Source organism: Marmota flaviventris, chromosome 1 (genome assembly GCF_047511675.1).
Source record: "Marmota flaviventris isolate mMarFla1 chromosome 1, mMarFla1.hap1, whole genome shotgun sequence".
Classification (NCBI taxonomy): domain Eukaryota; kingdom Metazoa; phylum Chordata; class Mammalia; order Rodentia; family Sciuridae; genus Marmota; species Marmota flaviventris.
In genome coordinates this window covers 207,291,614-207,304,811 of record NC_092498.1, presented here as the reverse complement: position 1 = coordinate 207,304,811, position 13,198 = coordinate 207,291,614, and the positions used below count along the sequence as shown (strand labels likewise).

Here is a 13,198-nt window from a genome sequence, read left to right as displayed (position 1 = left end):
GAATATAGTGAGAAGACAACACCAGTTCTGAAAGGCCAGGACTGAATTTTGCTTAACTGATTAAATCCCAAATTTTCAATTCTACACTGAATTGAAAGGAAATTAATAATCTCTTATAACAATTAATATTAACAATATTAATATCATAGTTATATTTAAAAAGGTCTTTTATAAAATTATATTACATATTGTATACTATATTTATCTTTTATAGGTGTTTCCAGACCTGGGAGGGTGGACCTAAATGGATCCATGCAATTATCCCTCCCGTTAGCTCAGATCCAGGCCCTGGGAAGAAGCTCAGGCTGGGAAGGGCTGGAGCTGGAAACCATCTCTTGGGTTCCATTCAGCCAGGAGGGAGGTTTTCTTCTGCTGTCACTCAGGGTTCGGGGGCGGGTCCTGGAACACTAGCCAATCAGAGACGGGAGATGGGGGGGGCACAGGATCTGTCCAATCAGGAGCGCAGCTGGAAGAGGGCGGAAACTTTCCACTTTTGAACAGCTTCCTTCCTGGAGCCACCATAGTAGGTGTGTCACATGTGTTGTGAAGAGAACTTCTAAGTGGCCGAGCCTCCTCGCTGTGACCTCCACCCTCTGCGGGCCGAGGCGACCCCGGGAACCCCAGAAGGAGGGCAATGGTGAGTGTGGAGGGCGCCGATCCCGCAAGGGGAGCGGGTCGCGGTGAAGGGGACGGGTGAGTCGCTGTGGAGGGACCCGGGCCTCCGGCGGCAGCTGCGGCGACTGCGGTCGGAGTCCGGCCGGGCCCCGGGTCCTGCGCGGCGCTTTGCCGGCCGGAGCGGTCTGTGGGCAGCGCGGCCGCCCAGCCCCGCGTCTCCCCCTCTGCGGTGGCGGCGGGAGGGTCGCGGGGAGACTCCCGCCGCGGGTGAGGCGGGGCCTGGGAGGGAGGTGTGCGCGTCCCAGCCCCCCTGCTCCTCGGGGTCCCCTGGTTACTCCGAAGTCTGCAAAACTGGGGAAGCCAGTCCCCAAATCCGTGACTGACCCTCAGCCCCGGGGCTTGTGGGGGTAGGAGGCGGACAGATCTGTAGACCCTTCTGCCAGGGCCCCCTACTGGAAATCAGCGCCCGCTGGACATTGGTTTAGAAAATGCGGATGGAGGAAGGCACAGCTGCATTTAAGAGAACCGCAAAGCAGGGAAGCCCAGCTGTGAAGTCTGCAGACCTCTCAGTGGTTGGCAGAAAGGACTTTTCTTTCTAGAGGGGAGCAAAGGGGAGTACAAAGAAGGTGGCGGATGGAGGGTGGCAGCATCGTCTTAGATCTAGGACGTTTCACCCTGACGTGAGCCTTGGGTGGGTTTTGTTTTTGTTTGTTATCCTCCTTGAACCCGGGGTCCTTAACCACTCAGCCATATCCCCAGCCCCGCACCCCACCCCACCCCTGCGCTCTTTTTTTTTTTGCTCAATCCCCGATACTTTACTACTGAGCCACATCCCAGCCCTTTTTATTTTTATTTTGAGACACAATCTCACTAAGTTGCCAAGGCTGGCTTTGAACTTGAGATCCTTCTGCCTCAGCCTCCCGAACCACTAAGAGGTATCTTGTTTTGATTGATTACCTCCGACCTTGAGTGTTTTTCTTAAGTGATCCTTCATTTTCTTTATCAATTTAAAAATTTTAAAAAAATGTGTTCTTATTAGATGATCTTTCATTTTTATGAAATTGTTCCTCTCTTTTCCATGTTTTTGTTCTGTATCAATAGTGTTGTTTTTATTTGAAATTGATTTTTTTATATTTGATATACAGAGAAATGATGGATTTTTGCATGTTAAGGTCGTGTGTTTTTTACAACCTTGCAAACCCCGGTATTAATTCCAGGATTTTTGTTGGTTCTTTGGGATTTTGTAGATAGACGATAATGTCACATGTGAAGATTTATTTTTTATTTGTTTCTTCTCAGTCTCAATCCCTGTCGTTATTATTTCTTATGCTTTCTCTGTACCTAATGATTTGATCCTTCTCTTTTGTTGTTTATTTTTATTTTTTTAATTGTCGGTGAACCTTTATTTATTTATTTATATGTAGTGCTGAGAATCGAACCCAATGCCTCACACACACTAGGCGAGTACTCTACCACTGAGCCATGACTCCAGGCCCTCTTTTGTTGTTTAGCTTGTTGAGGTGATTAATTACATGAGTTGACTTCTTTTTTTTTTTTAATCCACATTAACCATTTATTTTATATATTTATATGTGATGCTGATGATCGAACCCAGGGCCTCACACATGTTAGGCGAGCTCTTTTATTGCTGAGCCACAACCTCAGCCCCATGAGTTGACTTTTAAATGTGTGGTCATTCTTAAATAGTTATAGTAGGGGCTGGGGTTGTGGCTCAGTGGGAGATGCTTGCCTAGCATGTGTGAGGCACGTGGTTTGATTCTTAGCACCATGTTCATATAAATGAAGTAAAGGCTCATTAAGAACTACGTATTTTAAAAAAATACTTATAACAATTCCTACTTGGGTTTTGGATCATTTTGTTTATATTATATTTATATAATAGCAAATATAAATTTGCTATTATTTGTTGAGGATTTTTTCTTTTATCTTTTTTATTTATTTTTGCAGTGCTGGGGATCAAAGCCAGGGCCTTACAAGTGCTAGGCAGGTGCTGTACCACTGAGCTATCCTCAGGCTCTATTGAAGACTTTTTCGTCTTTATTTATAAAAACTGTGTCTTCTCTCTCCCTTCTCATGTGCTTGGACTGAAAACCAGGACATTCTCACAAGTTCTTTCTTTATTTGTTTATTTTGTTGTTTTTTAAAAAATATTTTTGTATTTTTTATTTTTGGGGACTAGGGATTGAACTCAGGGGCACTGGACCACTGAGCCACATCTTCAGCCCTATTTTGTATTTTATTTAGAGACAGGGTCTGATTGAGTTGCTCTTTGCCTCACTTTTGCTGAGGCTGGCTTTTAACTTGTGATTCTCCTGCCTCAGCCCCCTAATCCCGCTGGGATTATAGAGGGGTGCCACCACCCCCAGTTTAGTTGTTTCTTATAATGATCAATATTAGCAGCACCCAATGTAAACAATATGCATCCTTAAACCAAAAGCTCCTATTAAGACGTTTACAGTTTTGTCAGTTTTGTCGCAGTAAACAGAAATGGTGTATTTGATTATCATCTACAACATAAACAGTAGGTTTGTGAAAGAGTGGACAGTTTCTAATGGTACACGAACAGAACTGGGAGCGGGTAGGATGAGATGTTAATGAGATAGGAGGTGAGAATATGGAGGGGTTAAATCATAGGAAGTGTGAAAGAGAAATCAAAAGAAGCTGGCTGTTAGGAGAAAAGAGAAAATAAAGGTAAAAATAAAAGTACTTGGTGGGCTGGGGATGTGGCTCAAGCGGTAGCGTTCTCTCCTGGCATGCGCGCGCGGGGCACTGGGTTCCATCCTCAGCACCACATAAAAATAAAAAAAAGATGTTGTGTCCACCGAAAACTAAAAAATAAATATATAAAATCTCTCTCTCTCTCTCTCTTTAAAAAAAAAAAAGTACTTAGTTTTACAAATGTTGGGGATGAGAGGGCAGGAAAAGAAAGAAAAAAATTTTTCAAAGGATAATTGATTGTTTCTGTTGGAGTTCAATATCTTCCCTGCTTCCTTCCTCATCCAATAGGTGGGGTTGTCTGGAGTTTGCTAGTATCTCCACCCTCAGGATATTGAAGGTTACTAGGGAGGAAGGGTTAGTCTTGGAGGTGGAACTCCTGGATGAGGGGTATAGCAATTGTCAGTCTCTGTTGGAAGACTGCACCTCAGGAATCTCCTTTGGGGTCCACCCATGGTATGTGGGAGCCTGGTCTTAGGCCCTTATATTGCTTGTGGACCCTACAATTCTTGGTCTCTAATTTAGTCTCTTAACTGTGTCTCCCTCACTCCCTCCCTTTCTACTTCCCAATCAAGAACTTCTCTCTCTAGAGGTGCTGAGGGCTGAGCACTGGGACCTGTGTGCCTGTCATGGAGAGCAGGCAGATCAGGACCAGGCATTGAGAGAGAAGGGCCCACCACATAGCTGCAAGCACTTGGGGATTGGGATTGGGAGACTATAGGTACCTTGATGTTGGGCTTCCAGGCCCAGATTGGTGTCCCAAGGTGGAAGCTGCCTCAATTAAAGATGGTGGTGGTGATAGCAGAGATAACCCAAGATGATTGAGTTAATTACCAAATACATTGCTTCAAATACATATCTTTTGTGGAATGAGAGCACTTTAAACCTAATTCTCTAATGATTTCTCAGAGTACAATACAATGATCTTACCTCTAGTCATCATAACATATTTCTTAAATTTATTTCTCCTATGTAACTGAAGTTTTGACTCTTGACCTGATTTCTTGATAGTTAAAAACTGGGTTTTTTTTTTTTCCCTCATAAAGTACACAAGGTTGGGTGTTGTTTTCTGCCAGCCTGTCTGCAGAACATTTACATTTAAAGTGATTATTGATGTAGTTGGATTAAAACATGGCATATTTGTAAGTACTTTCTGTTTGTTTTACTTTATGTGATCACTGTTCCTATAGCTTCTTGCTTTCTCTAGAGGACTTCTTTTCATAAGGCACACCGAGGAGATACACTAGTGAAAAGTCTCTGAATTTTATTTTTTGTTCTTTTCCTCCTCCAGACTGTATAATTTCAATCATCTAACTTCATCTTAGTTGATTCTTTGTTCTCCTTGCTCCAGGATGCTCTGGAACACCTATAGTGATGGTTTCATATATGTTGTTACAATGGGAACCTGCAAATTATTATATGTTGTTTTTTTGTTTGTTTGGTTGCTTTTTTGTTTGGTAGTAGAGAGGATTAAAACTTTATCACATAGCTATATCTCCAGCCCTTTTTTACTTTTTTTTTAGCGTTAGGGTCTTGCTGAGTTGCCTTCTGCCTTAGCCTACTGATTCAGTGGGATTACAGGAGTGTACCACCTTGCCTAGTGAATGTCTTTGTTGACTAAGTTCAAATTCTGAGGTTTCTCAGAAATGGCTTTTCTCTATTTTTTTCCTATTAATAAGCCCTATTTCCCTCTTCTTTATTACTATTATTATACTGGGGACTGAACCCAGGGGCATTTAACTACTGGGCATCATCCCTAGTCTTTTTTTCTTTCTTTCTTTTTCTTTCTTGATACCAGGGATTGAACTCAGGGGCACTCAACCACTGAGCCACATCCCCAGCCCTATTTTGTATTTTATTTAGAGACAGGGTCTCACTGAGTTGCTTCACTGAAGCTGGTTTTGAACTTGCGATTTTCCTGTCTCAGGTTTTCAAGCCACTAGGGTTATAGGTGTGTTCTACTGCACCTGGCCTTTTTTTTTTTTTTTTAATGTTTTATTTAGAGACAGGAACTTGCTCAGTTGCTTAGAGCCTCCCAAGTTGCTGAGGCTGGCTTTCAACTTGCAATTAAAAAAAATAATAATTTACAAAATGTTATCCTGCCTCAGATTCCCAAGTGCTTATGATTACAAGCATGTTCCCCCTCACCTGCCTCTTCATTATTCTTAGATTTTTGTTGTTGTTATAGATATATGAACATTTAAAGACTCTAATGGGTATCTATATGAATCACAGTCTCTTCTTTCAGTGTTTGAGCAGAAATATTTGATGGGGTTAAATTTGATTTCAGCTCCTGGTATGAAGTTGATGGTAAAATTGAAACTATAGTGTTAGTGGAGTGCATCATTTTATCCTCTATTCACGTATAAACCTTTGTTGTTTCACTAGGATCTTCAGTAATTATATTTATTTGGCTTTTTCCTCACACATGGACACAGATCTCTTTATGATGTTTTACATTGAGTTAAAATGTTTAGTGTGTCTTTAATCATGTATTCATTAATTTTTGTTCTGCATATTAATCATGTGTGTATTTGTGGCGGTGGGTAGTGGGGATTGAACCCAAGGCCTTGCACATTGCTAGGCAACTGCTCTAAAACTGGCCTACGTCTCCAGCCCTTTTTCCTTTTTCATCAGGGTCTCCCTAAGTTACCCAGGCTTCCCTGGAACTTGGGATCCTCCCAAGTAGCTGTGATTATAGGTGTATGCCATGATGCCTTAGAGCACACCAGTACTTTTTCATGCCATGTATTGCAAAAATTTTTGAACTTTGTTGTTTGCTTTTTGCTTTCCTCTACTTTCATAGATTTAAATCGCTCCGCTTATTTTTTTAGAAATTATTATTTTTTTTAAATTAGGAAACACTATTTTCTATGTTTAAAGGTATTTGTATTTGTTTAACTGGTTTTTTTTTTTTTGTGTGTGTGTGTGTGATGCTAGAAATTTGAACCCAGGGCCTAGTGTATGCGAGGCAAGCACTCTACCAACTGAGCTATATCCTCAGCCCTTAAAAGCTATTTGTATGGGTTGGGGTTGTAGCTCGGTGATAGAGCAGCACTTGCCCGACATGTGTGAGGCACTGGGTTTGATTCTCAGCACCGCATATAAATGAAAAGCAAAATAAAGATCCATTGACAACTAAATAAAGTTTTAAAAAAAAGTATTTGTGGCTTCTCAAATTATTCCAGTATTGTGTTATGGTTTCAATGTGTGGTTTGAATTTCATGCTTGAAATAGAGAGGAATACATGGCATGTCCAGGTAAATAGATACCTTTTGGTCCCTGTCTTGGTTATTAGAAAGATTGGAGTGTCTCCCACTGTTGTTCAATGCTGCTGTGTCATGAATCAGTTTTCTGTTCACATATGGGCACATGAGTGCTCTTTTCTTTTTCATCATTTGTTAATCTTTTTGTTAATAGTGTACTTTTCCAAATAGTGTGACTTCAAAATGTTTTGTGTTTATTAGTCAATTGATCACTTTATTATTCCAATGAGTTTAGATATTAGATATTTATTATGCCTAGAAGATTTATAAACTATTTTTTTCCTTTTATTTCCTCCCTTCATTCATTCCTTTCTTCTTTTTTTTTTTTCGTCCTTTTATTTTGTGGAATGATGACGGAGGCCCTAATGCACTGAGCAATATCACTATCCCTTTTTAAAAATCTATCTATTTTACTTATTTTTTTACAAATTTGAGACAGGGTCTCACTAAGTCCAAGTCGCTGAGATTATAGGCATGTGCCACTACACCTGGCATACATTACTTTGTGTTTTCTTAGGAAAAGGTTTTGTTATTGGTATTTCGCAACTTTATAGGTCCATGTGAGAGGTGACATCTTGATGACACTGAATCTTTCTAAGGACATGTACCTCTTTTAACCTTATTGTATTAGGTTTTGACATTCTACAAGAAAATTGTTAATGATTACCTATTCATGAATTATCCTTCATGAATCTTATTTATTTTTATTCTGGTTGACATACAGGAACTAACATACAGGCTTCCAGTGCTGGTCCCTTAGTGCAATCCCAAAGGATGTACTGAATTCCCTAAATAAGGAGTTGTAAAAAAGGTTTTAGATCTGATCTAACAGACCAGTTTACTAGAGATTCATCACCCAGAGTGTATTTGGGAGGCTGATGAGATAGGCATCCTGTGACGAGCATGTCAGAACATTGTAAACACATAGAGGACCAACAGGACTTTAACAGTCCGCATTTTGTTGGGATAACCTGCTTGAGAATCCCAGTTCCCTCCTTGCAGTTAAGCTACTTAGGTCCATTCCAACAGTAGTTCCCAGATACCAACAAAATTTTTTCTCAAGCATTTCTAAGAATATGCTGTCTCAGAACAGCTACTATTAAGTACAGTACATAGTTGGACTTTGTTGTGAGAAGTGCTAGAGACCCACGTACAAAGAGAATTGGAGAGACCCAGCAGCACAGCTAGTGTTCTTGTTCTCCCTTTTTCTCTACCAGTAGATGCGATCCAGCATCAGAATTTCAGTGTGAGAGGATGTGAGCCTTGCTGGAGAGTAAGATGGAGTATTGGGAGGACATACTATCATATGAAATTCTCACAAAGTGAGTGCAGGTCTCCAGTGCTGTGTGTCTCACTTTCCTCCTGGGAATACCTGTGGGATATTTCAGGAGCCAGTGACCTTTGAGGATGTGGCTGTGAACTTCACCCTGGAGGAGTGGGCTCTGCTGGTTCCTTCCCAGAAGAAGCTCTTCAGAGATGTGATGCAGGAAACCTTCTGGAACCTGACCACTATAGGTAAGGGTGACATAGTTTCCTCACTAAGTCAATCAGAGAACAGGTATCACTTGCTTAACAGTTCTGTTCCATGATCTAGAATATGGAAAACCCATATTTTGGTGAATATACTGGCATGGTGACAGTATACATCAGATCAGCAAGACTCTAATAGCTTTTATGCAATGTTGAAATGAGTCATAATGATGTTTCTGGGTCTGCATTTTAGGAAAACAATGGAAAAATCAGGCCATCGATGATCACTACAATTCCAAGGGAAATCTAAGGTAATTGAACTCACTAGAGAAGGCAGTATCCCTCACAAATCTTGGAATAACTTATAAAAAATCATGAAAAGAAGGAAATGATATATGCCAAGGTTCAAGTTGATTTTATCTCTGTTTTCTTAAACAGTACATACAGATTGAGCATCCATAATTAGAAAACTCAAAATCCATTATGTTCCAGAATAGGCACCATCTAGAACACTGACTTGATATCATAAGTGACACTTTCTAATAGTTTATTATATACAAAGTCTGTTCCATACACAAATTATTAGAAATGTATGAAATTGGCCTCAAATGGGACCCATTTTGAAGATATCTTTCTATATATTTGCAAATATCACAATATCCAATCTGAATTTTGTTCTATGCATTTCATATAAGTAGTGCTTAATTGTAACTACATTCGATAAACATCTTCAAGGTTAACCAAATACTTGGAAAAGAGGTATTAAGAAAACTGAGCTGGATGGTAGTGCACACCCATAATCCTAGCAACTTGGAAAGATGTGGCAGGAGATCACAAGAGGGAGGCCAGCCTCAACACTTTAGTGAGGCATGAGCAACTTCCTGAGAACTTATCTGAAAAAAAAAAAAATTTTTTTTAAAAGAACTGTAACGTAGCTCAATAATAAAGCTTACACAGAATAAAACCAATTCTTCTGGTAAATCATTAATAAACAAAATCATTCGTATTGTGCTTTTCATTCTTTGCAGAAGTCAAGTGTTAGAGAGACTCTGTGAACAGAAAGAAGATAGTCAATGTGGAAAAATCCTCAGCCAGATCATAAATCCTCACATAAACAAGAGAAGTTCTTCTGGAGTAAAACCTAGTGAACACCATGTGTGTGGAGATGTCCTCAATGCTGATCCATCCCTAGCTGTGCCCCTAACAGCTCACACTGGACACAAAGCACAAGAATATCTGGAACATGGAAAGAAGCCATATAAATATAAGGAACATGGGAAAGCCTTACATGATCCCCAACGTTTTCAGAAGCATGCAAGAACTCACACAGGAGAGAAACCCCATGTGTGTAAGCACTGTGGAAAAGCCTTTAGTTCTACCAGCTACATTAAAATCCATGAACGAATTCACAATGGAGAGAAACCTTATATATGTAAACAATGTGGAAAATCCTTTACTTTTATCGGTTCTCTTCGTACGCACAAACAAATTCACAGTGAAAAGAAACCTTATATATGTAAGCAATGTGGAAAAGGCTTTAGAACTTTCTTTTTCTTTAAAATCCATGAACGAATTCACAGTGGAGAGAAACTGTATGTGTGTAAGCAATGTGGAAAAAGCTTTGGTTCCTCTAGTGACATGAAAAGACATGAACAGATTCACAGTGGCAAGAAACCCCATGTGTGTAAGCACTGTGGAAAAGCCTTTAGTTCTTCAAGCTACATTAAAATCCATGAACGAATTCACAGTGGAGAGAAACCTTATAACTGCAAACAATGTGGGAAATCCTTTACTTTTCTCAGTTCTCTTCAAATTCACAAACAAATTCACAGTGGAAAGAAATCCTATGTATGTAAGCAATGTGGGAAAGGCTTTAGTACTTCCTTTTTCTTTAAAATCCATGAACGAATTCACAGTGGAGAGAAACCCTATGCATGTAAGCAGTGTGGAAAAGCCTTTATTTCTTCCAGGTACCTCAAAAGACATGAACAAATTCATAGTGCAGTGAAGCCCTATGCATGTAAACAATGTGGGAAAGCTTTCAGTCGTTCTGATTCACTCAGAATACATGAAAAAAAACATACTGGAGAAAAGCTCTATGTATGTAAACAATGTGGAAAAGGCTTTAGTACTTCTAGCCGCCTGAAAACACATGAACAAATTCACAATGAAGAGAAACCCTATACATGTAATGAATGTGGGAAAGCGTTCAGTCATTCTTATTTAGTCAAAAGACATGAAATAATGCACACTGGAGAGAAACCCTAGGTGTGTAAGCAATGTGGAAAAGGCTTTAGTTCTTCTAGCCACATGAAAACATGAACGAATTCATAGTGGACAGAAACCTTATAAATGTAAACAGTGTGGGAAATCCTTTCCTTTTCTCAGTTCCCTTCAAATTCATGAGCAAATTCACAGTGGAAAGAAACCCTATATATGTAGGCAATATGGAACAGGTTTTAATTCTTCCAGCCACATGAAAAAACATGAACAAATTCATAGTGGTGAGAAACCTTATGTGTGTAAGCAGTGTGGAAAAGGCTTTAGTTCTAGTTACATAAAGACCCATGAGCAAATTCACATTGGAGAGAAACCCTATATATGTAAACAATGTGGGAAATCCTTCACTTTTGTCCGTGCCCTTCGAATGCATGAACAAATGCATAGTGGAAAGAAACCCTACATATGTAAGCACTGTGGAAAAGCCTTTAGTTCTTCCTATTACATTAAAATCCATGAACAAATTCACAGTGGAGAGAAACCATATACATGTAAACAGTGTGGGAAAGTGTTTCATTTCCCCCAAATCCCTTCAAATGCATGAAATAACACACAATGGGGAGAAACCCTATGTATGTAAGCAATGTGGAAAAGGCTGTAGTTCTTCCAGCTCCTGTAGAAAGCATGAACAAATTCACAGTGGAGAGAAGCCCCTATACATGTGAACAATGTGAGAAAGCTTTTCTTCATTCCTGTTTACTCAGAATACATGAAATAAGGCACACTGGAGAAAAACCCTATGTATGCAAGCAATGTGGCAAAGCCTATGGGGAGACCAGTTCCCTCAGCAAACATAAAAGAATTCACAGTGGCATGAAAACATGCTTGTGAGCAGTGTGGGAAAGCCTTCAGAAATTCATGCACCCGCTAAAATACATGAAAGAATGCACACTGGAGAGAAACTGTGTAAAGAAAATCATGAAGCCTTTACCCCATCCAGTTACCTTCTCAAACATCAGGGGACTCACACTTGAGAGAAACTCCATGAGTGCAAGCAGTATGAGAAAGCTTTTGCTGTTTACAGTTCCCTTTGATAATATGAAAAACTTCACAGTGAGGAGGAACCTTAAGGATGTCAACAATGTGGGAAAGCCTTTATTCTCCGATTCTTTCAAGTACATGAAAGAACACACTGGAAAGTAACCCAGAATACAGAAAAAGTGGGAAGTCTCTTTAAAATTTTTTTTTTTTTAGTTGTAGATAGACCTTTATTTAATTTATTTATATGCAATGCTGAAAATAGAAACCACATGCCAGGCAAGTGCATTACGGCTGAGCCCCAACCCCAGCCCAGGAAGTCTTTATTATCATGTGAACTTGTTAGCAAACACGAGAATGCAGTTGCAATATCTTGTATTATTGCAAAGGATCTGGGGAACTCGTCAAATTGGTTCAGTGTACCTATATAAATGAACACGGTATGCAGTGGAGTCTATAATAGAAGAGATTTGCAATGATCTCCATTTGGTTCACATGTAAGAAATCACAGTAAATCAAAACCCTGTGATTGTGAAAAATTCTTAGAAAGGAGTTGTCAGTTGTAACATAGTTTCAGAGGCCTATGAAAATCCCTCCTGTAGCAGAATCCTAAAATGTATTGAGTATGAAGAGCTTGATGCAAAATAATTTCTTTAGAAGTCTGCAGAAAATGTACTACCTGGAGATTTCCCACAAGTTTTATATTGTGTTCACTAGTAATTTATTCTTCAAGTAGATCTCTGCACTGTGTGTGTGTGTGTGTGCGCGCACGTGTGTGTGTGTGTGTGTGTGTGTGTGTTTTGGGTGGTGAGGGGTACCACGGATTGAACTCAGGGGCACTTGACCACTGATCCACATTTCCAGCCCTGTTTTGTATTTTATTTAGAGACAGGGTCTTACTGAGTTGCTTTACCACCTCACTGTTGCTGAGCCTGGCTTTGAACTCAGGGTCCTCCTGCCTGAGCTTCCAGAGCCGCTGGGATTACAGGCCTGTGCCACCATGCCTGGCTGCACTGCGTGATTCTAATTTCGATTCTTGTAAACAAAGATTCAGGTGAAATACTTCTGTGAGTTTTGTTCAGGCTATTCTATCTGAGTTTAATAGGTAGTGTGTTTTTGATCAAATCAGGTAGTGAGCCTTCTAACATATTGACCCGAGCCCCATCAATGTGTATTTCTAAGGTGCAATTAGGCTTCATTTGTATGTAGTTTTAAATACTTATGGTTAATGGGCCAGGGAAGAATGAGATTTTGTTCATTGTTGTAAATTTCTGACTGGCCTCACATAATGGGTTATGCATACCCTTTTATTTATATATATACTCAGAGATATGCATATGTATACATGTGTATGTTTCTTTTCAGGGGAAAAATGACAATTGTACATGGATTTTATATTTTTCACAGTTGGATGTTATATCTTTCCCATATTACTGGCGCATTATAATTATACATAATGGTGAAATTCACTCACATATTTGTCCATGCCCATGATATAGCAATAAATGTATATTTTCTTCAAACCAGATTTCTGTGCATTACTTTTTTACAGTTTCTTAAATATTTTCTAACAAATTACAGATTAACATTTATTAGCTTTTTCTTTCAAAAATATTTATTGAAAACTTTGTGATAGAGTACTTTGTAATACCGATTTACTACTGAGAAAAATGAAATTCTTCAGTGGGAGAGCAATTTTGTTAGACTTCCATATTGAATTAATTACAGCTATCATCTTCACAACATTTTTTTTTTTTTGAGAGAGAGAGTGAGAGAGAGAGAATTTTAATATTTATTTTTTAGTTTTTGGCAGACACAACATCTTTGTTTGTATGTGGTGCTGAGGATCGAAC

At 39.5% G+C, this 13,198-nt stretch overlaps 1 protein-coding gene across 1 annotated transcript; it reads left to right on the top strand.

Annotated features, from left to right (window-relative positions):
• Positions 1-523: 523 nt before the first annotated feature.
• Positions 524-12,868, top strand: LOC114090010 (zinc finger protein 709-like). The gene is made up of 4 exons (XM_027932022.2): positions 524-637; positions 8,006-8,132; positions 8,341-8,398; positions 9,116-12,868. Exons 1-4 carry the CDS (start codon positions 635-637, stop codon positions 10,353-10,355), a joined length of 1,428 nt encoding a protein of 475 aa, XP_027787823.2. The 5' UTR covers positions 524-634; the 3' UTR covers positions 10,356-12,868.
• The last annotated feature ends 330 nt before the right edge of the window (positions 12,869-13,198 follow it).

Coding starts and splice junctions, on each gene's coding strand:
- LOC114090010 (XM_027932022.2), top strand. Junction 8,133..8,340: donor CTGGAACCTGACCACTATAG/GTAAGGGTGACA, acceptor TCTGCATTTTAG/GAAAACAATGGAAAAATCAG. Junction 8,399..9,115: donor AATTCCAAGGGAAATCTAAG/GTAATTGAACTC, acceptor CATTCTTTGCAG/AAGTCAAGTGTTAGAGAGAC.